The sequence below is a fragment of the Sceloporus occidentalis genome, unplaced genomic scaffold (genome assembly GCF_023333645.1).
Source record: "Sceloporus occidentalis isolate IW3139 unplaced genomic scaffold, rSceOcc1.0.p SCAF_5, whole genome shotgun sequence".
In the NCBI taxonomy this organism is placed as follows: domain Eukaryota; kingdom Metazoa; phylum Chordata; class Lepidosauria; order Squamata; family Phrynosomatidae; genus Sceloporus; species Sceloporus occidentalis.
The window spans coordinates 62450553-62477356 of record NW_028316985.1 but is presented as its reverse complement, the minus strand read 5'-3'; the positions used below and the strand labels follow the sequence as shown (position 1 = coordinate 62477356).

General features: G+C 40.2%; 2 protein-coding genes across 2 annotated transcripts in view; one reads left to right on the top strand and one right to left on the bottom strand.

The window, feature by feature from the left end:
• Nucleotides 1-259: 259 nt before the first annotated feature.
• On the bottom strand, nt 260-20321 carry TWF1 (twinfilin actin binding protein 1). Its single transcript, XM_089524264.1, has 9 exons — nt 20217-20321; nt 12303-12380; nt 9836-10014; nt 7298-7393; nt 7018-7122; nt 5175-5300; nt 4083-4233; nt 3730-3851; nt 260-2072 (listed from the first exon to the last, which is right to left on the bottom strand). The coding sequence occupies exons 1-9, from the start codon at nt 20239-20241 to the stop codon at nt 1902-1904; spliced, it is 1053 nt and encodes a 350-aa protein (XP_089380390.1). The 5' UTR covers nt 20242-20321; the 3' UTR covers nt 260-1901.
• TMEM117 (transmembrane protein 117) overlaps nt 20287-26804 on the top strand; it is a 297239-nt gene continuing 290721 nt past the window's right edge. The window contains exon 1 of the mRNA XM_089524261.1: nt 20287-20331. The gene's annotated coding sequence lies outside the window, so the exon portion shown is untranslated. The remainder of the gene's footprint in view (nt 20332-26804) is intronic.

Here is a 26804-nt window from a genome sequence, read left to right as displayed (position 1 = left end):
AAACCAAGGAATTCCCTACTAGAGGGGTGGGAATCACATGGTTTGCTGTTCTTGCAGGTCCTGCCAGATCCCATCCCCAATGAAAAATAAGTCAACAGAAAATTATTGGAGTAGGATGTGGGAGGCCCAAGTTCAGGTTTTCATTTTATACATTACATTGTTCTATAGAAAAGAACCGATAACTGTTTAGAATTATTTAAGTATTAATAGCGAATAAACAACACCTCAATATATAGGACCACTAAGTGATTTTTTAAAAAAAAAAAATGCAATAGAAGGCACACTTTAAGTTTTAATTCTATGTTATTACAAGCCCTCTCAGGCTACATTCCTATACACATTTATCTGGAAGTAAGACCTATTGAACTTAATGGGACTTACTTTAGGATAGACATGCATAGAATTTCACTATAAGTCAGTGTCTTCAGTTTAGGGTCAATTTTCTTGTGTCTGAAATATAATAGGTTCAGCAATCATGCCAATCAGTTTGGGGCTTATTGGCATAGGAAAGAAAAAAATGTACCTAATATCCTCCATTTAATTATTACTGGAAAGGATTAAGTAGAACGAACAGCTGTGTTGCCACCATAAAGCCAGAAAGAAGAATTGGAATCCTAGGAAAAAGATGGAAGGGCCAGGTTTTACAAGGAATGCCTTGAAAAATGTTCAGTAATGGTGACAAAATTGACATTAAAAGAAATTAGTTGTATAAATGCTCTTGGAATTCAGTGTAGGTTATATCTCTTTCTATGCAATGCTGAGAAAGAATACATGTATTCTATCACAAAAATTAAAGCATGGAGCAGAAATATTTTTTTAGGAAAGTAATTTTTCATGGTTTCCATCAACTAAGCAAATATGAATATGAAACCAACTGGAAGACATGCTTCTAACTAAATGTATTTTTTATAACATAGTATCAGACTTGTGACTGCTTTACAATTTAAGACATCCCAAAACTGTTGCATTGTAAACATCTTTATTTATACTAGAAATGCATCAGGACACACTTAACAACTTCTTGCTCCTGAAAAGTGTCATTATAAGAATCAATAACATCACAGCAGCTTTTGTAATGTAACTAAATCAGAATATTTTGGACAGGAAAACCAGTACTTATAGCTATTGTGTCCTCAACAGAATCATTTTAATCAGCAGCATTTTAAGAAGTAGTACTTTATTGTAAGATGTAGTTTGTAAAAAAAAAATTAGTGTTATTTTTTGAGATCAAAAGCAAGATGTGCTCTTAGATGGCTATGACAGAATCTCATTTAAGACTCCTATGATTGCTAATTCATAAAAAGTAAATTAGATTTCAGTCTTCCATGTCCTGATTGTTTAGAACAATAGGCCACTGATCACCCTGAAGCTTGCTGGTATGTAAATGTTTAGGATCATGATATGAAGCAGGACCTACAAATAAGGTATTCCTTTGATGAATACTTTAGAGAGGGGAAATACAGTAAAGATGCGAGGCTTATTCCTGACTCCCCCTCCTCACCAAAGCAGTTGTCTAAAAGAAGTAGGCAATGCTGTTAATTTCAAGATTTTCAAAAACATTCTTAAGACTTTCCTTTTATCTTGCCATTAAAATGGCTGCATATATAGATATTCTACAGAAACCACATAATAGTGGTTAATTTTGTAGGTATGAAATAAATTTCAGCTAACATTCTGCAAGCTTGTAATTTTAACTTTTAACCAATGTGTTACAACCACAGGCTGTGGACCTTAATAAGATCTATAGTGGCATAGCCAGATAAGTGCAGTGGAAAGTCATGCAGTTTCTTTCTCCTGGAAAAGATCAATGTGGAATGCTTTAATTTCTATTATTAAAGGCTTGGGTGGTTCCTTCCCTACCCCCAATTACAATGCTTTTTTGTCATGTGGATACACTATATTTAATCAGTAGGTGTTTCAGTTTCAGCTGGACCTCTGATCAACCTTCGAATTCCCCTTTTTCCTGCAGGCCCTTTAGGCTTTGCAAAACTCTGCTTGTGTGCATGTTGTTTGGGATGAACTTCTTCATAAAGGAACTCAGCAGTTAGCTCATCTCCATCACCTATTTCAATCTGAAATTAAGACAGAGAAGATAATCCACCATTTAACTAATTTTGAAAATAATGGGAAATTTAATAAACAAGCATTGGCGGGATACAAACCGCCGCTTTGCGGCGCTTCCCCGCCGCCGCCGTTTGCTCCGTGCGGGAGCTGCAGCAGTGGAGCAAAAAAGAAGCCCCAAAATGGAGCTTCTTTTGGAGTCGCGTTTGCGACGTAGCGAGGCGCCAGGGGCGCACTCACTACGTCACAAAGGATGCGACACGTCTGGACGCTATGCGTCCAGTACGTAAAGATGGCGGCGCCCATGTGGAAGGGGCGCCGCCATCTTGTACGTATAGGATACGTACTAGGGTTAGGGGGGTGCGGAAGCACCGCCCCTTCCTAACCCTAGTACGTATCCTATACGTACTATATGGTGGTTTGTATCCCGCCATTGTTCTGATGGTAGTTTTATAAAGTCTAACAGCCCCCCACCACCCATGAAACATAAACTATATCAGCTAAAAGCATCCATGTGAATCTTTTACATGAATGTAAAATACTGTATACACTGATATTGCTGTATAAATGAACTTAATAAGTGAGCAGAATCTTCTCTTGCTAGCTTGGGCAGCTAGTGTTATTTTACCTTGGTTATCTCTCTGTACTCATTTTATAAATGTATGGTCTAATCCTATGCACATTTAGATACACCTACGCCTACTGAAATCAATGGGCATCATTAGACAATTTTTGTATAGGATCAGCTAGCTTGTATATTTACCAACATCTATAGAAAAGTAGATCTATTTGCATTTTACTTATGGTATTAATAAATGGCCCAGGAGGAACATTCAAATGAATACAACTCAACAGTGAAAGAGACACTACATAAAACTCCATCAAAACAGATAGGTAAAAAAACTTCAATAGCTTAACTATTAAAAAAAACCCGCTTAAGGCAAGGAGATGAAATGTCATCTGAAAAAAACAGGTTTTTATTTAGTAAGGGAAGACCATATAGAAGAAGGCCAAATTCCATCATGAAAGGAATTTGATAGTAATGTGGGCACTACAAAATTAGAGAGCCAATGTCAGAATGCTGGAATATCTGAGAGTTTCCATTTTGTGGGGTGTGTGTGTGTGGAATGAATCCCCCTTGAAGCCAGAGGGCTGACTGTACATGTTAGCTGCTGCTCCAGAGAGTAGGCCATGGAGCAATTGATTCAAACTAAAGGAAAAATGATTCCACCTAAATATTAGGAAGAACTTCCTGATGGTAAGAGCTGTTTCACAATGAAATACACTGCCTTGGACTGCGGTGGCATCTCCTCTTTTGGAGGTTTTCAAACAGGCTGGATGGCCATCTGTCAAGGGTGCTTTGACTGCGTGTTCCTGCATGGCAGGGGATTGGACTGGATGGTCCTTGTGGTGTCTTCCAGTTCTATGATTCTATGACTTCAGAGCCTGATAAAGTCACCTTTTCTTGTCTGCAGCTCATAGGATCCCACATCCATTATTGCTTACTGGCTATGCTAGCTGGAGATACTGGGAGTTATAGCCCAAAGAAAGTTAATTTTCCAAACTGAATTTTTTTAAGCTCTGTAAAAATTAGAGGTAACAGGCTAATGCCTAAAACTCAGGGCTTTATTAGCACAAGAAGTAAGACTGCACAAACTATATCTTTACCTTTCGGATGATCTGCATCCATAGCTGTCTTTCCACAATTTCTAGGAGGGGACTCTTGCAGCTAGAATACAGCATCCGCTCTCGTATACTACACATATAGCCAGGCATAGAGTAGATGAACACTGCAGAATAGTTTTATGCAAGGAGAAGTTATTCCACAAAACCATTAGGAAGGTTTGTTGTAATGTTTGAGAGTAAAGACATTTTATTGTAGCTAAAAAAAAAAAAACCTTTGAAGATTATGCAAAATTAAAAAAAAATCATCTAAATCCTTGATGACACAGTGCCTACCCAAGAATCTTTTACACATTTTAGCAGACTATTCAGCTTGGTACACAGAACGACTTGCATACCTATGGATTCCAAGTGGTCTCCTTCGTGGGAATGTTTGTAGAGGAAAAAATGGTACCGTGCAGAATCCTTTGGAATTCTTTTTGCCAAGTCTTTCAGCTCAGTTGGGAGTGTACTAGCCAGGATGATTGTTTCATTTTTCATATCAATTTGCTGTAAACATTGGTTAGCACAAAGTTTGTACACAATATAACTGATATAACAGAATATTAAAGGAAAGAAAATTACCGTAGGTAGAAAATGAATTCACACTTAAAGACACAAATCCAGAAGTGTTGACATGATCCAACTGAGACTTCCATCAGCAGAATGGTGGAGGCAATTCTCACTTATTTCCCCCAGAGCACTTTATGCCACCTCTGACACTCTTCTGAGGGGTACCTAACCACTGGGAGCAGGGAAGTGGAATCTGTGAAAATTGTCTCCTTCCCATTCCATTAATAGAATTCTCCTGTATGAGAGCCTTCTGTGTGTGGAAACTTTTGGTTTCCACAGAATTATTTCTTCAGTATCAAAGGCATTTTTCTAAGCTACCCATTCCATCGTATCTTGTCTCCAAGAATGCATCAGAGCTAAGCACAGAAGAAAGATGTGGCTATGAACAGGCCTCTTGGGGAGGCACATACTGTACAGTCCCACAAAACTACACAGGTAGGACATTATATTACACTAGGGCTGAACAGAATCTCAGCCACAATTTTAAGAATGTACTAGAAAAACAATGAGTTTGGTGGAAGATCTGCCTTGCGTGATGGAAGTGTTCCATGCATAGAAGGTGCTTCCACCCATTTTCTATCTGCCCTGTATTATAGCTCATCTGTGCAGCATTTTCAGGAGGCTGGAAAAACTGTCAGGGAGGAAGAAGTTAAAAAGTCTGCTTTTTCCAATACAAGCACACGTGCCTTAAATCTGGATCAAACTAATAGGCATTCATCACTGATATGACAGTTATTATCCCAACATATACAGAACACAGTCCCAGGACTCCATATGAAGGTCTTTTCTGTTTGCACAGAGAGCATTGGGAAACCTGACCACTGATTTCTCATAGAGACCTTCAGGATCATGTTCAAAGAGTGAAAGCACACACTTACCAGTTGCACATAGTTCAGCTGTTTGTTTTTCAGTTTCTCCAATGCCTGGAGGGCTTCATTAGCTATAGGAAATGCTACTCCTTGTAGGGTCTGATGCTTGGTGTCAACACTGACTTCAGTCTGTACCTGGGCAGGAAAACAAATGGTGAATAGTCTAAAACTCATTTCTGTTCTGTACCAAAAAAAAGCACTATGTGGAAATAATATAAGAGACAGTAAAAATGGGCATAACTAGAGGATATCTCCACTATCTTTTGGATGTTGTAGAAGGAGGTATTCAGTACCTCTTTCCATTTACTTTCTTCGTCCCATGTGCAAGGTGGTTTTCTCAATGCTGGTATATGTCCTCACAACCATTTGGTAGCAGGGAAATGTTATGTGCCTACCCTCTCTTTCCTTCTACTGCCCGAGTTCCTCCTGCCACTAAATGGCTATGGGGACAAATGGTGGCACTACAAATAGACAGAGGGCAGAAGAGAAGCATTATGGTAGTATGTTCTTGGAGTACTATGTACTTTAAGCATTATGTAGAATTGCAGCCAATAAATCGTAAATGGTAGAAGTCTCTTATTTCAAATGTTTTCTTATTATATTATTGCTCAGTGACATATTTGTAAAAATTAAATAAGAAAGAATCACTAAATATGGACAGCATATCAAAGTAGAATGTGAGAGAAAAGAAGAACTCTGTTTCAATTCAGAGAATGTTTGCACAAAAATAAGTGGATAGGCCATATTAATAGCAGACTTCAGAAAATGTTTAACTATGGCGCTTTACAGACCGCCCAAAATGGGTGGCCTGCTGGCACCGTCATTTGCTGCGCGGAGGAGCCCCAGCAGCCAAACCGCGTGGCTCCTTCGCACAGCAAAAAGAAGCCGCAAAAAGCTGCTTCTTTTTGCGGCACGGAAATGGCATCGCAAAGCGCCAATGGTGCACTCACATCATTTCCACAGTGCGACGTGCGGATGCTAGGCGTCCACGACATCAAAATGGCGGCACCCATGTAGAATGGGCGCTGCCATTTTGTATGCACCGAGCGCGTACTAGGGTTAGGGGCATCCGGAAAGGACGCCCCTTTCTAACCCTAGTACGTGTGCGGCACGTACTTTTTGCCCATCTGTAATGGGCCTATGAAAGAAAAAAACAGTTTAGGACCTTGTTTTGTGTTTAAAGCAACTAAACAAATATATGCACACAGGAAATTATTTGGCAAACTGGGTTTTATATCAGAATGTAAGAAATTTTTCCTCTTAAAATTTAAGAAACTTAGGGTGCAGCTGTACTGTAGAAATAATGGGTTTGACACCCCTTTAACTGCTATGGCTCCACACCAGAGAATCCTGGGATTTGTAGTTTTTGTGGGGGACCAGCACTTTTTAGCAGAGAAGGTAAAAGACCTGGTAAAACTGCAAATCCCAGGATTTCATAGGATGGAGCTATAACATGTAAAATGGCATCAAACTGCATTGTTTCTACAGTGCAGATGCATCCTTAAGATCCTTATTCAAATTTCCAGGCATATCTGTAACAATTGTTTGTAACTAACAACACTGCTACCTTTCCTTTGAGACAAGATTTACATATATGGTAATTAGAAGTAGATATCCACTGCTTTTTGTTGCCTTTAAAAAAACCAGTTTTGCTTATAACAAGCTTCTGACCTCCTGTAAATATTTCAGTCACCAGAGACTCAGAGATCAAAGAAAGGTATCTCAACTATCATGCAGTTCCTCCGCCAGTAGTGAAAATCTGCTTCTATGGCATCCCAAGTAGGTGGCCATCCAGCCTCACCTTAAAAACCTTTAACAAAGAAAGGCTCATTTCCATGCCAGGATGCAATACCTCATTAATCTTGATCTGTCGAAGTTCTTCTTCTGCTGCAGTGAGAGGGGCAGGTGAAGACTGAGTTACCAAGTATCTTCGATAACCATTCAATGAAACATCATCCTGGGGAAGAAAATGGGTTCACATGTTGCTTTTTTCCCCCTTTCCAAAACCTTTTCAAGCTTTTGTGACCAAACTCATACAAATGACTACACATTTTCAATTACACATGGAAATGGGAGAGCTTTTGTTATATCACTTACAAACAAGTCCAGAAAAACAAATCCAGAATACACACCTTGTTAGTTCCAAATACTTCATCTTTAATATGCCCACCTCCAAATTCTTTCTTCAGAGTTGCTCGGGTAGCTGCATACAACATTTTTTGACGGACCTGGTAGGTTTGAAAAGACAGCCTTGTTTTAATGAAACAAGTAAACAAAATAAATCTTCACAAAAGATGTGACTCATATGAATCTCCAGATGTTGCTGCGCTGCCACCCTGAAAACTCCTCATCTTTTGCTATAATGGCAAAGACTAATGGGACAAGGAGTCCAAAAGCATGTCACAATTCCTACCCTGAAACAGAAGCTAAATGTTAAAGCTAGTTCTCAAAGAGATTAAAAGCACTGGATAGAACTTTCTGATCTGACAGGTGTTTATATATATATATATATATATATATACACACACACACACACACACACACACACACACACACACATACACATACATACACATACACACACACACATACACACACACACACACATACATACTATTTAGCATTCATTTCAGAGTTTGGAGTCTGTGTTGATATAATAGCAGTAACTAGTAATAAGTAGTAGTAGTTGAATCTAAAGGTAACTGACATCATTGTCAATTACTTCCACTGTCTATTTGTAATGCTCCTGCCAGTGAAGGCCTAGATCCAGTGCTTAATTGCTGATAAATTTAAACAAAAGCTACTCTCTTCCTCTTCTCAATATATTATTATGCTTTAAGATATCAAATAGCCAGAAATAAAGTCTTGCAGAGCCCCTAAAACTGTTCTTAAGGTGGAAGCTCAACACTGACAGGCAAATTATTACTTTTGCTACCTTGCAGGAAAAAGGCAAACTACATTCTACTAACAGTAAAACACTCGTTAATATAAAGACTATTACAGCCACAAGGTGCAGGTAAAAGCGCTCTCTATGTTTTCAGTGTAACTAACTCCCAAGCAAATGTGCACAGGACAAATCGTAGGTGGGCTCAACAGTATCACTTGTCTTTATATTTCTTGGTGCTTGGTCATTTAGCACACTTTTGGTTGATAAATCCTGAAGAGGCTCAATTAAATAGAAATCTTGCTGGTCAAATTCTGCCAGATCATTTGGGCCTAGTCTCAATGCAGGCCTCAAGGCTGTCCTGTCCCTCCATTCTGTGGCCAAAGCTCCTTGCAGCCACACATGGAGACACAAATGAAGCCAGTTTAGCAGCAAGCTATACCATACAGCTGTAACCAAAGTGCTGTTGACAAAACCATATATGCAGTACCAAACTGTGTATGTTTTCCATACAAACAGGATGCTGCTTCCCTGTTAACTGCCCATTAGCCAGGAAACACCTATTATATCATCTTCATCCATATGGATGTTGTAGGGAAAAACACCATGAAATACCTAAAATCTCTACATTGGGCAGGTAGAACGTAGCTAGGGCTGCCAGGTGAAATAAGGGAGAGAACTAAGCCCCAAGAGGCCTTGGAAGGCCACACACACCTAAATCCCTAAAAATAATTATTTTCTACCTGCACAGTTAAAAAAAAATATTAAAATGTATGGGCATTTTTACCGTGTTAGCCCAGGAAAGGCCTTTTTTAACAATTGGAAGTGAGTGCTTTTTCCTGGGCCTTAAATGGCCTCATGGGGGGGGGGGGGGCGAGGGCAGAAACGGGGCAAAAATGTCCCCTAATTCTTTTGAATCCTGGGAGGGACTGAATTTTTTTATCCCTAGGACCACAAAATGACCCAGGAGGCAGCATATAGCTCAAAAAGCTGCACTTTGCCTCAGTGCGCTAGAGTTTCTAGCTTCAGTGTGCTAGATATTGTGTGAAAGCAAAGGAAAGAGAGACTGTGTTCTGCAGTGATTAACAGCTGGATACAACAGAAAATTTCAGCAGGTGTCACAGAAACAACCTGAAAACAACATCTTCCACAATCATTAAAGGGGAGGAATATTGTCACTTATTTGACTTGGCAACTTAGCATATTGCTCGGCTCGGACAGTTCCATGCCATCCCTGTGGCCCAGCAGTTTATAAAGTCTGGAAGGGGTGCCTATTGCTTACTGGTAAGGAGCAGAGGGGGGAATTCATATAGTAAAGAAGCAGGTTGTCTCAGGTAGGAAGGAGGAAGAAATAAGGGTGTGCTCACAAATAGAGTGTGTCCTCATTTTTCTTCCCCAGGAGCCCAGAGCTTCTTCATAGTATGTACTGCCTTCCCTGCTCCCCTTCCCATCAGTAAAAAAGCTAGGCTTGGCAACTGGTAGGGGCATCTTTTAGAAAGCACACAAAAGCCTAGCAAATTGCTTCCTATACTCCATCTCAAAGGAGATATACAGGTGTGTAAGCCATACTTACGCACATACATGTCACTAGCAGACTGCTGCCCTAAGTGTGTTGAAATACTTATGCATACATATAAGCGATCTCTGTTAGGAAATCTGTTGTGATAAGTAAATGAGTTTTTTACAATACAGCAAGCCAGTTGGTTTGGCTCATTTTAAAAATCATGATCTGAAAAATTCAACTTGTATTTCTAATAGTCCCAAGAAGTTTCATCCTATTACATACAGGAGAATGGTCTGGAGACCAGGCAATGAAAATCCATTCATATCCTTGGGCATTTTGAGAATCTAATCTGTAGAGTATGTAGCACGGCTGCTTGTCTTCAAGGAGTGGGAGAACAAAGGAATCATAATCCTCTTCCCAGGTTCCATGACGTTGTTTAGCAGATCCTACAATAAGCTGCTCTGTAAAAGGACAAAACGTTTTAGTCATTACACTATTGAAAATAGCAAAAAAAAAAAAAAAAAAAAAAAAAAAAAAAAAAATATTCTGCTTCATTAAAAAATCTGCTCAACAATCTAATAACAACTTCTGGTATATTTTTAGCTACATATGTTTTTTATCTGTAATTCTTTTTATTTTGTCAGATGCCCTGAGTCACAGCTTGGGGAGAAAGTTGTGTAAAAATAAAGCAATAGAATAGAAAAGAACAGAAATGACTTCATTTCCTAAATTACAGAAATGATCAGTTTTTCATTCACAGACTAGAAAAATTTATACTAAATAATATTATATTTTAAAGGGTTGGTGCTTAGTAAGTTCCACAATGGTAGGATTATAAAGACAGAAGACTTTTATATTATTTGTAATATCCACAGTTGTACATTAGGATGTTTTTATGAATATTTGTAAACAAAAATAAAAATGTTTTAAATTTCTTAAAATGAAAAAAAAAAGACTTTGAGAGGTAATATTACATTTAGAAATCATAGACTCATATATGAGATGGATAGTTATTAAGCATTTAGTTTAACCTTAACCAACCTAGGTATGAAACTGTTGTTTGCAAATACAGTGGGTCCACCATATCAGCACGCTTCTAATGTGTGATTGTGACTGCCTGTGGATTGCCACTCCCCATATTATTCAATGGTCATGACATGAGTGCACACATGTTGTTATTGAATAATATGAGAAGTGATTGCCTCATTTCTGGCATCCATGGGGACTCCCAGAACCAAACTCCTGCCATACAGAGGGCCTAAGGCACATGATTGCAGCTTATATTTCCTTAGCTACAGCTGCTATTTTAACATACAAAGAAACAAGCTTTGGTAGACAAATTAAACAAATACAGTGTAGTCTACAAGGTCTCGGTTCCTTTGTGAGACAGCAAGGGTTAGGAAGTGACTAAAATACTAATAAATAATATTGTTTTCATGTGCCTAAGAAATTTAATAATTTAATTCAATAAACCCTGCTAGACAGACTAAACACATGTTTAAAAGGTTTATGGACCAAAAATAAGACTTTGATTCATAACAGCACCATCATAGGTCAGGGCTCTGTAGATTTTTTGTGCCAGAACATTGAATGGGAGTCTCCCACTCTTTTGTAGACTAAGAGTATGAAATGGGACATGACAGCTCAGGTCCTATTCTGAAATTGCTTGGCTCTGGAAATACCATCCTAAGTGACACTGGGACTGGGCTGCTGTCCTCTTTCTCTTCCCATTTGCTCCAAGGAAAAAGGGACAAGTGCTCCAGGAGATTATCTATTCACCTGGGTCTTTGTTCTTCTTGACTTTGAAAGTAAGGCCTGTTACAGACGGGCTTAAAAGTACGCGCGGAGCGCATACTAGGGTTAAGGCGGGGCGGTGCTTCCGCACTGCCCTAAGCCTAGTGCGCGCTGTGCGCGCACAAAATGGCGGCGGCCGTTCCACACGGTCGCCGCCATCAATACGTCACGACTGCGCCGCCTCCAAACGAGGCAGCGCAGTTGTGATGTATTGGGGTCGCGGCAGGGCGCCTAGGGCGCCCTTTCCGCAACCCCGGAAGGAGCTCCGTTTCGGAGCTCCTTCCTGGTTTGGTCCGCTGGGCGCAGCCTTCAGACGGCTGCGCCCAGTGGACCAAAGGAGAAAGGGGCCAAACTGCCCTTTTCTCCTTCTCCCCGCCACCGCGGGGTGTCCTTGGGGCTTGAAGCCCCAAGGACACCCCTTTCCAGGCTGCGGGGAAGGGGCCTTTTGCTGCTTCCCCACAGCCCGGAAAGCAGCGGATCGGGGCCTCAGCGGCTGCCGCTCTGAACACTGAGGCCCCGATCCGGTGGGGAAAGGTGCGCCTACAGGCCGCCCCTAAGGGGCGGTCTGTAACGCGCCTAAGACTCCCTTAGCAAAATATGTGGAGTGCTGCAAATGTACTATGACTTTATACATGTTTATTTTGCATGAATTCAATGGGCAATGTCGATAGCATTATCTGATGGCAGTTCTTCTTAATGATAATGGGGCTTGCAGCTAAGCATACACAGACAGCATTATTCCTTTATTTATATGCATTGTTTACATAATTTGTGTTGTTATGTACCTCTTAGGGTTGGTTTTTTGTGGGGAGGGCAAGATTTACTCAGAGGATGGATTCCATTGCCTTGCTCTTAGGCTGACACAGTATGACTTGCATTCAAGATGATAACCACATTGACTTTTGTCATCTGCAAAATTCTCTGAAGTAAGACAGAACAGGAAAGCAGCACTTACCATTTTCAATAACTATTTTCAAAAACCTGTATTGTCCATTTCTAGCTCTGGCAAAGGTTTCTCTGACTTCTCCATTAGCTGAAAAAAATACACAAGAGAAAAAAGATGAACAGACTTTGGACATTTCAGTTAGGTTTTTTTTAAAAAAAATTGAACAAAATATTACAAAAGGTACAATAAAAACACAGCCACTGTACTTTTAAATGCAGAGTAAATGAAGTTTTATCTACTGAGACCATGTATATAATAAGAGATCCTGACTAATTATATTCTTTTTTGTTTCAAATGTATTTGAAACCATCATCTGTTCTTAACACTTTCATTAGTGTCAGTGGAATTCTGTTGTACTCTAAACAGGAACTCCGTATTTACTTCTTTGACCACAATGAAACACATCTGCAAGACTTTAAATACATCAGATTGGAAATGGAGCTTGCTGTCAAGCAACAGACCAGAGAGCAGAGAAAATGTGGAATCACTGCAGCAATCCAAAAATGTAGCACTCAGCATATAACAATTTGTAGCTGTAAATCTCAATTTTTACTTTGAAAGGCATGGAAAATGTAGCAAATCTAGGAAAAGCCATACAACTATGGGGATTACTGTACCACCTATGTCAGTGAGATCACTTGCTGTTGTGTGCCTTCAAGTCATTTCCCACATATGGTGACTATCATAGGGTTTTCTTGGCATGTTTCTTCAGAGGGGGGGTTGCCATTGCCATCTTCTGAGGCTGAGGATGTGTGACTTTTTCAAGGCTACCCAGGTGGTTTACATAGCCAAGCCAGGATTCGAAAATTTGTCTCCTGAGCTGTAGTCCAATGCTCAAACCACTAAATGCTGGCTCTTTTAAAGTCATTTAGAATCTGCTAAATGTCTTATTACCATGCACTGGAGTTACGTTTGAACCTGTTTCATATGGATTTATCTTAGCCCTTCGGTAAAACATAGTTTAATCTTAGCTTTCCGTAACTTCAACTCCCTTTATGCGGTGGTGGAAAGTTGGAGTCCACCAACTTGGAGGACACCAGGCTGAGGAACGTCACCCTGTCACCATCATACACAATATCTAGAAAGAGTTATCTGGTGGATTTTCTAAACATATTGGCTATAACATCTTGGGATATTAAGCATCAGTTCTCAGCAGAACGTGAATGCTGGTGACAGGTGAATGCTTTCTACGAGTAAGGAAAATCAGAAAGGACATTCACAAATATGATCCAATACAAAGATACCCAGTGTGATTTGGTGACTGATATACCATCCAATACCTTTTCAAAGTGGAATATGTATGTATCTTTAGGTTGCCTGTCAAGTTAGGACAAGCCCATGAATTTCATATAGCTTTCATAGGCAATGAATATCATTTCCTTCCTGGAAAACATAGTACCTGGTATTCCTTTGCAGTTATCCATCCAAATACTAACCTGATTAGGCCTGATTCTATTAACTTCCAAGATCAGATGGGATCTGATGCCTTTATAGAATCTTAGACCTGGAGGGACCACAAGGGCCATATAGCCCAACGCCCACCTGTGCAGGAATACACAACTAAAGTACTCCAGTAAGATGCCCATCCAACCTCTGGTTAAAGACCTCCAAAGATGGAGACTCCTCCAAGGCAATCTATTCCACTGCCAAACAGTTTTACAGTTTTAAAAAAGGTTTCCCTGTTGTTTAGGTGGGATCTCTTTTATTGGTTTGTGTTTTAGTCTCTGGAGCAGCAAACACTCCAAATCCAACAACAACAACAACAACAACAACAACATTTTCATATGCCTGAGAATGTGAAATGTGAGTTCTCCAGTCTCCATCTTCCAAATGACATCCCTTCAGATATTTAGTTACCCCTCAGCCTTCTCTTCTCCAAGCTAAACATACCCAGCTCCCTAAGTAGCTCCTAATAAAGACTGGTTTACAGACTTTTGAGAAACTTGGTCGTTGTTTTCTGGACACATTCCTTCTTCTCAAAATCTTTCTTGAATTATAGTTCCCAGGACTGAGCACAGTATTCGACATGAGGTCTGACCAAAGCAGAACAGAGTGATACTAATATTTCCCACAATCTAGACACTATACACCTGTTAATGCAACCCAGAATTGCATTTTGTCTGCTTCATCACACTGTTGACTCATGTTTAGTTTGTGGCCTATTAAGACCACTAGATCCTTTTCACACATACTACTTTCATGCCATCATATAGTTGTCCATTTCCCTTTTCCTGCCTAAATGTAGTACCTTACATTTATCCCCTTTGAAATTCATTTTGTTAGTTTTGGCTCAGTTCTCCAATCTGTCAAGCTCATAACACCCTCCAGCTCCCAGTTCACCAGCTGCCTGAAAGAATATCATTGTCAAAAGCCTTACTGAAATCAAGATATATTACATCCACAGCACTCCCCTTATCAAGCTTATAACTATTTCACACAAAAAAGAGCTAAGATCAGTTTAGCTTAGCAAGACTTGCTTTTGAGAAACCTATGCTACCTCCTAATAAACAAAGCATTCCTTTCTAATTGCACACAGACCAGCTATTTAATGGTGCAGTCTAGAACCTTTCCTGGTATCAGTGTTAAGATGACTGGTTGGCAGTTGCTTGGTTCTTCTTTTCCTACCCCCCACCCTCACTTTTTGAAGATGGGGACAATGTGTTTTATGTTAACAGGGTTACTGAAACAATAACAATATGATGCTTGTAGTCTCACACATCTGGAGGGTATCAGGTTGAAGAAAGCTGGCCTGGATTAATTAAATCTATATTAACATATTAATAGAGATGCAACAAGTTCCCATATCACTGTCACTGTATACATTCGTATGATGCTCTCCATATGAGCCTGCCCAGCCCCCTAAGATCCTTACAAGAGATCCTTTTCTCAGTCTTACCACCTTAACAAGCATGTGTAACGGGAATGTGAGAGAGGACATTTTTGGTGGCTGCCCTCAGCCTCTAGAACTCCCTTTCTCAGAAAATTAGAATGGCCTTCTCCCTGACCTTTTAATCTCCTCCTCCTATAGGTAACAGTTACCTACATTTAGGTAACTGTTTTGTATTCACGATCACTACTTACATCATAATTTTGATAGTATTGTCAGGAGCATAACTTGCTCCCCAGTCTACTTTACTGGGAGAAGGAGATTCATTCTTCCAATGAGCAGAGTATAGTTGAATGCTGTTTCCATCAGGTTTGAAGGGATCAGGCCAGGAGAGGTTACTTGATAAGTTGGCTAAGTATAAGCTGATAGAGGATTCAAGGTCAGGGCTTTTAAAAGAGTGCTGTACTGTTTTAAGTGTGCTGTCTTTTTTTTAAAAAAAGACTTTATCGCTTTTAATTATCATTTTGTGTGTGTGTGTGTCAGTAGCCTGATTTTATTTTAACAGTAATTTTGTGTAGGCTTTAACTTTATTTATTGGAACAGATAATACTACATTGAGTTTCAATTTTGATAAATAAAGATAGTAGCAATGAACAGGTATATGATTATGTTCAAGTTAGTTGAGAGTAACTAAACATCAAGCATGCATTAACCCTTCATTTTAGTTTTCTGGGGGAGAAGGCAATGGGTGTGAGTGGGTGTTAGAGTGCCTGGCTTTGACAATCAGATATACCATGCATAGCAATACAAGAAAAAGTATTTTCTTACAGGAATCCATGAAAACAGTCATGTGAACGTTACCGATGCAAATTAATCTTTTGTCCCCTTAAGGTTAAGGGAAGCACAATTTGAATTGGAGAGCACAATTTGAATCTTACCAGTTGTACAAAAAAGTAAGACCATGAATCTCATAAAGGGGAAAGTCCTCCTTCCTTGGATGTTTTGAGGGACAAATTCCAAAAGGAGGAAAGCCTTCTCTGTCCCTTTGCAGATAGTCCATTAACACACACACACACACACACACACACACACACACACACACACACTCTCTCTCTCCTAATCCTAAAAGAGCTAAAAGACCATACCTTAATTGGAACACCCAAGATTTTCAAAAGCCATACTAGCATGCTTTATAGGCATTTAAGTAGTCTGTAAATGTAAACAATCCTAATCACCTTAATCCCCAGCTGTTGATTGATTTAAAAAATTGGTCATGATGCAACTACCAACAGTAACCAGGTAAACTTCAGGGAGACCCTTATAAACTATATACCTTATAAACATGGTTGACCATGTTGTTTTGTCTGAGACCCTAAAGTTGCTTATGTGTGAAACAGGCAAGAAATCTGAGCTTTTCTCATCACTAAGTTCTCAAGCAATTGATTAAATGAATGAGTCATATTACCTGCTGAATTTCCCTTTCTGTATCCTGAGAGCCAGTGTGGTGTAATGGTTTGAGTGCTAGACTAGTACTCTGGAGACCAAGATTCGAGTCCTGTCTCAGACATGTAAACCCACTGGGTGACCTTGGGCAAGTCACACTCTTTCAGCCTCAGAGGAAGACAATGGCCAACCTCCTCTGAAGGAACTTGCCAAGAAAACTCTATGATAGGGTTGCCATAAATCGGAAAGACTTGAAGGCACACAACAATCCTGACTTTGGCCATGAACCTAAGAACAGTGGCAATGGGATGTTGAACCTTTGAGCTGGTAACATTTACATACGTGTTGACTCAATTTCAACTATTGACTAGGAGGTCTACTGTAATTGAAGTTATGAATGGATTTGGGCCACTGTGAGGCTCCTGCCACACTGCAGAAATAATGCAGTTTGACATCACATTAACTGCCATGACTCGATGTTATGGAATCCTGAGATTTGTAATTTTGTGAGATATTTAGCCTTTTCTGTCAGATAGCTTTAGTGGGTGCCACAACAAACTACAAATCCCAGGATTCCATAGCATTGAGCCATGACAGTTAAAGCGGTGTCAAACTGCATTCATTCTGCGGTGTAGCAACAGGCTCTGATTTGCACCTCAATCTCTTTCCCCAGGGCATTTTAAAATGAATGGTTACTGGGTGTTTGTTCTCCCATTCAAAAGGTTAATGAGTAGCTTACATTTTGTCTACCTCTTAGGGAGTGCTTACATGCATAAGTGGTATAGACATGTACTTGCTATTGATATTGCTATTGGATGCTTCTCCACTACATACAACCGGCCCTCCTTATCCACAGATTTTTTTATGCACGGATTCGAGCATTCACGGCTTGAAAAAACTCCAAAAAAGTATGAACTCCAAATAGCAAACCTTCATTTTCCATTTTATATATGGGACATCATTCTGTTGTACCATTATATTTAATGGGACTTGAGCACCCCCAGATTTTGTTATCCATAGGTAGTCCTGGAACAAAACTCCAATGGATAACAAGGGCCCACTGTACAAATCTGACATTCAGATTGTGTTGAAAGTGATTTAAAAAAGAAAAAGAGAAGTCAATGCAGAGCGCAAATACATTTACACACATCCATATCCTAACCATTATTTTATTATCCAGCCCACCACTAAAGATATCTTAATTAAAAAGAAGAAAAATCCCTAGAATTCTTTATCAAAACTTAGAAAAAAGCAGCTTAAAATCACAAGGGATTTGTGATTGCAAAAGATATGTATATATATATATTGGGGATGATTTTTATTCCTGGATTGTAGTGACTTGAAGAAGGCACTGAAAAAGACGGGCACCATAAACTCCTCTGATTAAATTATGTGTATCCCTGGCTGTCCAAAAGCATGGGCTGCATGCCCATTTGGACACACAACTATTACTTCATAATTCCTTGCCTTCCCCCACTTCAGCACCAGGAAATTCACAGAACCTCTTTAGGATCTTAGGCTTCCTTCCCTCCTTTGCTCAAAATGGGCTCATAAAACCTACCGAGGAACTACACAATTGGACCTAGACGATGAGAAAGTAAAAATAGCAAAAAAAGAGTTCTTGTACCTTGGATCAAACATAGATCAAAACAGGGAATGGTAGTCAAGAAATCAGATGTAGACTAAGAAGGGGGAACTAGAAAAGTTCCTAAAGAGTAAAGGTATACAACTGAGCGCTAAAGTTACAATCATCCAAGCCACTGTATTCCACATCACATCACCATGTACAGATGTGAAAGCTGGACAGTAAATAAAGCGGATGAGAAGAAAATCAATGCATTTGAGATGCGGTGCTGGAGGAGAGTGCTGAAGACAGCGGTGGCAGCCAAAAAACAAATAAATGGGTCCTAGAATAGATCGGACTGGAAATCTCTCTGAAAGCCAAGATGATCAAGTTGAGGCTGTTGTATTTTTGCTGTCTCATGAGAAGACACAACTCACTTGAAAAAACAATAATGGTGGGAAAGGTGGAGGGACGTAGAAAGACAGGAAGACCCCAGGCCAGATGGATGGACTCTATTAAGGAGGTCACAGATATGAATTTGCAGGACATGAGCAGTGTAGATCAGGGTTCGATTCCCCACTTGACCATGAAAACCTACTTGGTGACCTTAGGCGAGTCCCACTCTCTCAGCCTCAGGAGAAGGCCATGGCAAACCTCTTTGGAACAAATCTTGCAAAGGAAACCCCAGAATAGGGTCTTCCAGAGTCAGAAACCACTTGGAGGCACACGGCCTTCCCTGAGCAGGGTGTGGGCTTATGCACTTTCAAAACATTCCTAAGTTTTTCATAAGGTTTTTCTAAGTAAGGCATCCTCAGATGTAGTTTGGCCAGTTCCTTCCTTGGAAACAGAGCCTACAGCACCTCGGATCCATAGGCAGTCTACCCTCCAAAGAGCAACCAGGGCTGACCCTGCTTAGCTGCCAAGATGAGACCGGATCTGGTGCCTTTGGGGTATTTGCAGTTGTGTGCTGTGTGTCTAAGCAGTTTCCAAGGTATGGTGACGCTATCATGAGGTTCCCTTGGCCAGTTTGGCATGGCCTTCCCCTGAGGCTGAGAGTGTGTGACTTGCCCAAGTCTTAAGAGGGGGTTTGCCATGGCCATCCCCTAAGGCTGAGAAAGTGTGACTTGTCCAAGGCCACCCAGTGCCTTTCCATATTATATTACACTTTTTCATATCATAGTATAGCCACTGTTAAAAACGCAGTTTGATCATATTCTCTCTTTGAACCCAAGCCTGCAAATGATACCACAACTTTTCCCTTGTTCTTTTGAAACTAGGGAGAAAAGGGTGCGGAGTCTCTGCCCTGGTCATTCCTTCCCCAAACCAGGAAAGGCACTCTGTGTATGCTCAGAAACACCCCTCCCTCTTGTTTGTAAGAATGTATGGTTGTTGTTGTTATTTTTTGGCAAGTTATTATTTATATCCCGCCTTCCCCCCAGTATTATTTATTATTATTATTATTATTATTATTATTATCTCACCTTCCTCCCAGTATTTATTATTATTATTCCTCCTCCGTATTATTATTTATATCCCAGTTTATTATTTATATCCCTTCCTCCCAGTACTTACTATTCCTCCCAGTAATTACTATTATTCCTTCTTCCCAATTATTATTACTACTATTTGAGGGATGGGACATCAGAGCTGGAAGGGAGTTTTCAAAAGTAAGTTATTATTATTATTATTATTATTATTATTATTATTAATATCCCACCTTCCTCACAGTAATTATTATTATTCCTTATTATTATTATTATTATTATTTATTAATTATATCCCTTATTATTATTATTATTATTATTATTATTATTCCTCCCAATCATTATTTCTATCCCTTCCTCCCAATTATTATTATTATTATTATTATTATTAGAGGAATGGGACTTCAGAGCAGGAAGGGAGTTTTCAGAAGGGAGTCCAAAGGTGTTAAAAAGCTAGTGCTTTGGCCCAACTCAGGCCCGCCTTGAGAGAGAGAGAGAGAAAGAAAGGAGGAGAAAAGAGGGGGAGAGAAAAGTCTAGAGCAAAGGAAAGAAGGAGGGAGGGAAGGAGGGAGGGAGGGAGGGAGGTCTCCCCCTTCCCTTCCTACCTTGGATGCCGGTTTGGTGAGACATGACGCTGGGCAGCCTCCTCCTTCTCCTCCTCTGGGGCTCCCAACCTCAGGGGCAGCAAGACTAGAGGAAAGCAGGAGGAGGAGGGCAAAGGTAAGCGCAGCCGGGAGCCCAGACTGGAACTGTCACGTGATGCGCCTCAGCCACTCAGCGCCTCGCCTGCCTTTGCCCAGCTGGCAGCTCTTTCCGGCCCAGGCTCAGCTGGGATTAGGCTTCTGAAGCCAAAAGGGCTCTTCTCCTTCTCCTCCTTTTTGTTGGTGTTGTTGTGTGCCTTTCACAACAAACTACAGTTCCCAGGATTCCAGAGCTTGGAGCCATGGCAGTTAAAGTGGGCTCAAATTTCTACAGTGTGGATGCACTCTTAGTGTAGCCATGTAGCAACATGTGAGCCCACATGGCACAGTGGTCTGAGTGTTGTTGGACTATAACCCTGGAGACCAGGGTTCGGTTTCCAGGCCGGCCATGAAGCCCACTGCGGAGGCCGGCCACATTTCCTTGAGATATGTGTCTTTGTGAAAAAGCAAGACAATGACAGAAGTTTCAACACATTCAACGTATTGAGCTAACAATTATTCTCACACAAAAAATTCAGTAGACGTAAAAGAGGGACTGTATTTCCCCACGATTGTATCATAAATGTTTCTTCGATGAAGTAAACTTACGCAACAGATTTCGGTCTCTCAGCACTCATCCCAAAACTTGGCACAACCCATGACACAAGGATTGGACAACCACAATGTGAAAACCCCAAGAATTTGACAGCCACAGTTTCAAACAGGGATCTTCACACCATTTTTGCAGCATTAACAGGGCATGTTTCTTGGAAATGGGACAAAATTGACATTTACATTATAAAGACAGGACAGTCTGGAAATATGGGGGGAAGGTACTGTCCCTTTTAAAATGGTACACTATAGTCAGCCTCACACTGGGTCACATAGGGCAAGTCACATACTCTCAGCCTCAGGAGAAGGGAATGGCAAACCTCCTCTGAACAAATCTTGCCAAGAAAACACTGGTCCAAAACACACTGCAGAAATAATCCACTGTGAGGCCACTTTAACTCCCCTGGCTCAGTGCTAGGGATCCTGGGAATTGTAGCTTTGTGAGACATTTAGCCTTCTCTGTCAGAGAGCTCTGGTGTCACAATAAACTACAATTCCTAGGAGTCCCTAGCACTGAGCCAGGGCAGTTAAAGCGGTCTCAAGGTGGATTATTTCTGCAGTGTGTTTTGGACCCCTGTGAAAGAGTTGCCATAAACTGGAAATGATTTGAAGGCACACAACAACAATGAAGGTGTGGCTCAGCCATGGGTTTTGAATACACCTGGTTGTACACCAGGTATACAATAGGATTACAGAAGACCTGTGTAGCCCTGTGCATGTTGGCTTGGAAATAAGTTCCGCTTTGTTCCAAAGGTCTTATGAGTAATTCTTTAAGATTACTATCTGCCTATGTTTGTAAGCCTACATACTTATTTGGGAACAAGTAAAAACTTTCTCAGTAGCTACTCCCAGATTCTGGAATTCCATGCCAAGGGAAATTGTTCTGGGTTTCTCTATCTTCTAATCACAAAGGACTTTTTATTCAGACATGCCTTTAATATTTAAACTAGGTTGTTATGGAATGGAATATGGATGGATTGGGTGCTGTTGGTTCTTGCTGCTGATGTATGCTTTAATTGTGTTTTAATTGTATCGATTTTAAAAAGTCAAACATAGCTACCTTAAGTACAACCTTTTGGCCAAAAAAATTAATAATCATGATATAAATGTATATTTTAAAAGTTTCAGTGATCCCCGTATGTCTTACCTCTGAGTAGACATTATAGCTTACAGTTTCTTTATGGGAATAGCATTTAAGTAATTCTGTTTCAGGATTGTAGTCTTTTTTTTTCAACCTGAAATAGCTGGACCCAGTTGTCTGCTGACTTCAGAATGAATCCCACTAAGTCTAATGCTAAAATGGAAGTGTCAGCAACTTTTAAATACAGAGGTAGCATAACAGCACTGTCTCTTTTTATATGTGAGATGCAAAGATTTTCATTACGTGTGATATTTTTTTAAAAGGATCACTTTATATTGTGCCAAAGAAGCTCATTTCCCTTTTAATCCTTAGTCATTTGCAAAATTATAGTTTTGCCAAGACAAGTTGTAATTTGTTAAAACTGGGTATGAGCCATATATGACTGTGAGAATTCTGTTGCTCTGCCACAATTTGCATAAGCCTTGCATTTGGAAAAGCATGCAGCACTCAAAGATCTATGCTTGCAGAATGCAAGATGTGTTTCCTGACAGTTATGTGTATGTGCCTAACAGCCAGCAGAGAACTAGCATGGTGTAGTGGATTGAGTGTTGGACTGCAACTCTGGAGACCAGAGTTCAAATCCCGGCTTGGCCATGAAACCCACTGGGTGACCTTGGGCAGGCCACAATCTTTCAGCCTCAGAGGATGGCAATGGCAAATCCCCTCTGAAGAAACTTGCTAAGAAAACCTTGGGATAGGTTTGTCACTAAAAGTCAGAAATGACTTGAAGGCACACAACAACAACCAGCCTGCACTGGTGTTTGAAAAATGTGATGAGAGATATAGACTAGTATCCTTGGGAGATACTCAATAACTATTAGTATCGTAACATGGATAGCGTGTTACTTTTGGGGGTTTGCACTATTCTTCTGTCTGCAATAGAAGCTAATCAGGCTTGAATGGGTCTATAGCAATAAAGTAGTGCAGTGTCCAACACACACACATGCACACACAGTTTTTTTTTCCTTACTCCCAAAACAAGAATGCCATCACATTGACAGAAAGGTACAGGAAATCACATTGTCAGAAGAGTACAGGACCCATCTGTTAAAACCCCCTTTTCAGGAGCCAGACTCTAAATTAAACAGGTCTTTGTCTGCTGACAGAAACAGAGCAGAGAGGGGGCCAGCCTAGCCCCCAAAGCCTGGAAGCTACCACCAAGAAAGCCTCTTTTTCCATAGCATCAGAACAACCACACAGGAGACCCACATGTCCTCACCAAATGCTCCTGTGGGGATGGCAGAATTGAGGACATTGCACTATATGGGAAGAATGCTTCATATAGCCTGATCAAAGTTGTTAACAATATTAGACTCTGTTAAATTACACTATTCCAAATTGTGACATAGCAGTTTTTGATGTGTCTGCTGAATGTTTCCCCCCCCAGTACAAGAAGACAGAGGCAACTAGTTGTACAACTAGTATGGAGATTTTAATGGGAAGTTTTTTTCCCATTCAGATCCTAGTGACTCTGAAAACAAGGGAAGTACTATGTACAAGAGTAGGCAGCCTATATCTTGTCTTGCTGTTTGAATACAGATCTCAATTTTGTCAGGACTGGCTGCTAAGCATGTTAGAAAGTGTTAAATGGTTACAGTGTGACAATTTTTTGCCAGACATTTTACTGGGGCCGCAGCTGCACTGGAGAAATAATGTAGTTTGACACTGCTTTTAAATGCCATGGCTTTGTTGTCAATTGTTGTGGCACCAGTTCTTTCTCACAGAGAAAACTGCATCATAACTTCCATTGATCACATGTAAGAAAACAAAACTTTAGGTCAAATATTTGTATTCTTCATGTTTTGACAATTAAGCAGTTGTGGTGCTTATAACAATTTATAAACTAGTCAGGACTGTCTGATGTGTTGTTTTGCTGCTCTATAAAACTATGGCTTGCAAAATGCATGCACATTATGGACCTTTCCTCCTTTCTGGTTATAGAGAAAAGAACACTGTGACCTAAAACTTTTGCTCAGTAATTTGCTTTCTTTTTCCCTCCTGTAAATCACACCATAGTGGCACAGTTCAATGGACAAATGTAAAAGCTAGCAATAAAGACAGGATAGAGGGCTGAATAGAGAAACTCTGCACACAGTGTAAAATTACAGGACTGATGCAGCTGACACTTGCCCACAACAACATTTTGCAAGTCAGCTAAGGATACATTTTAAGAGATTCCCTTTCTGCTTCTATCCTTTTTATATTGGTTCAGTTGGTCAAAGGAATACACTCACACACAGTCATTTAAACAATTACATTAATGTTTAATACACTTCAATAGCATCCTTTTAATATTCTTTTGACAAAATCACCCTTTATCTCAGTGTGATTTAAAAGTGATAACAAGGAAGGGTTTGCCAACAAAAACAATACAATTTTTAAATAAAAAAAATCAGATCTAAAGATTGCTCATACCTCCCATGATGGTATACATTGCACTTCCCCAGCCTGGTACCCCCCAGACATCTTGGACTACAGTCCCCATCACCCACATTGAGTGTGCTTGGTGAACATTATGGAAATTTCTAACAGATTTGAAGCAGTATGTAAATATCTGCAATTCTTTTCATATCTTACAGTGTGGGCATCATATGGCTTTTCAGGTGGTGTTGGACTGCAACTCCCAACATTCCTCACACTGAGTAAAGGTGCAAGAACATCCCAAATCCACAAAACAGTGATACCTTTATTGGGACAACCTAAATGGACAAAAAAACGTGATGCAAGCTTTTGAAGTTCCACTTTTTTCATCAGGCAAAGGTGTTAAAGAAGAAAGAAAGAAAACATGATGATGTTAGAGTCACAGGTCTAAATTTTGTCAAGATGCTGAGTAAATGTTGTGCGACCTGCAGTCCAACTTCTGGAGGGCTGCATGATTCCCATTCATCATAACCAAACATATCTATTCTGTCCCAGCTGCACTGTCTGCCTAGGCAGCTCATTTCCAGAGTCAATTTAACATCTTATATGCTTTGACACTAGTGGATCTGACCTGCTGAAATCTTACCAACATTCCTGAGCCTTGCCAGATCTTCTTGGTCTTCAGCAAGAAATATTAGACTGGTGAGAATCTGGGACATTACTTTTTCAGTTGTAGCCCTGGGTGCAGCTAAAACTGGGAGGCAAAATGAGGTCCTTCCCTCCAATAAGAATTACCAAGATGGTACTGTGCTGGCTGCGAGATTCCAGGATCTGTCATCCAACACAATAATGTTTCCCAGCTCTGACAGAGGTTTCATAAGGATCTTGTACAGAGATGAGGCTGGGTTGGCTCAAAATAAGTCATTGCCTTCCCAAATAAGAATTCTGTTCACACATCAACATTTCCTCCAGTCCTCACAGACAGCAGGACACTGAAAATCATTCTTATCTAGAACACTGCTATTTGCTGTATTCTCATTCCCTTGGTAACTTTACTGAAGAAGCCAGTTTACAACATGTATTTTGTGCATTTTGGTTGGGATAATAAAAGTATCACTGTTTTGTGGTTTTTAACTATTGTTGTACTTTGTGACATGGCTATCATGGCTTCCCCTGGATATGAGTTCTAGATGTTAGGCACCAGATTTTAGTTGTATCAGGGGAAACCTAAAGAGAGGGCCAATGGACTTGACTGCTTGAGGTTTCTACCTCCAATAAAGTTAAAATCGATATGTTTTACCAAAACAATACAGCATCTAAAAAGTTTCCTAATGCAAAAACATGGAGAGCTGAGTATCAGTATCAATGGTGCTACAAGGTCCCTTTGCACACTGGTCTCAGACGGTTGTTGTTGTTGTGTGCCCACAAACTATTTCTGACTTCTGGGGATCCAATGGTGAACCTGTCACAGGGTTTTCTTGGCAAGTTTCTTCAGAGGGCATTTGCCTTTGCTACCTTCAGACTATTTGTTGTTGCTAACTGCTTTGGAGTCGATCTTGACTCCTGGCAACCCTGTGGATGAGACATCTCCAAGGTTGCATCTGCACCAATGAAATAATCCGGTCTGACACCACTTTAATTGCCATGGCTCAATGCTATGGAATTCTGGGAACACAAGAGTGCTAGGAAAGGTAGAGGGCAGAAGGAAGAAAGGAAGGTCCCATGCTAGATGGAGGGACTCTATTAAAGAATCATAAAATCATAGTCGGAAGAGACCTCAAGGCCCATCCAGTCCAACCCCCTGCCATGCAGGAACTCTCAATGAGATTGGAGGGATGAATTTCTTTCTTTATTTTATTGATTATTGGTTTCATTTCTATCCCACCTTTCTCCCAGAAGGGACCCAAGGTGGCTCTCTCTCTCTCTCTCTCTCTCTCTCTCTCACACACACACACACACAAAAGGTGAAAACATCACAATAAAATTCAAAACAATTAAAATAATCTGATTTGATTTGATAGCAGTGTTAGTCTGTAGAATCAGTACATGGAGAGATCATGAGGCCCCTTTGAGACCGACTGGAAGAAAGAAGTTGGCAGCATGAGCTTTTGTAGACTTTGGTCCACTTCCTCAGATGCATTTGGATATAATAATAATAATAATAATAATAATAATGTAGCGAGGTCTTGTAGCCCCTTTGAGACTAACTGGACGAAAGCAGTTGGCAGCATGAGTTTTTGTAGAGATTGGTCTACTTTCTCAGCTGCATTTGGACATAATGATGATGATGATGATGATGATGATAATAATAATAGAGAGATCTTGGAGCCTCTTTGAGACTCACTGGAAGAAAGAAATTGGCAGCAGGAGCTTTCCTAGACTTTGGTCTACTTCCTCAG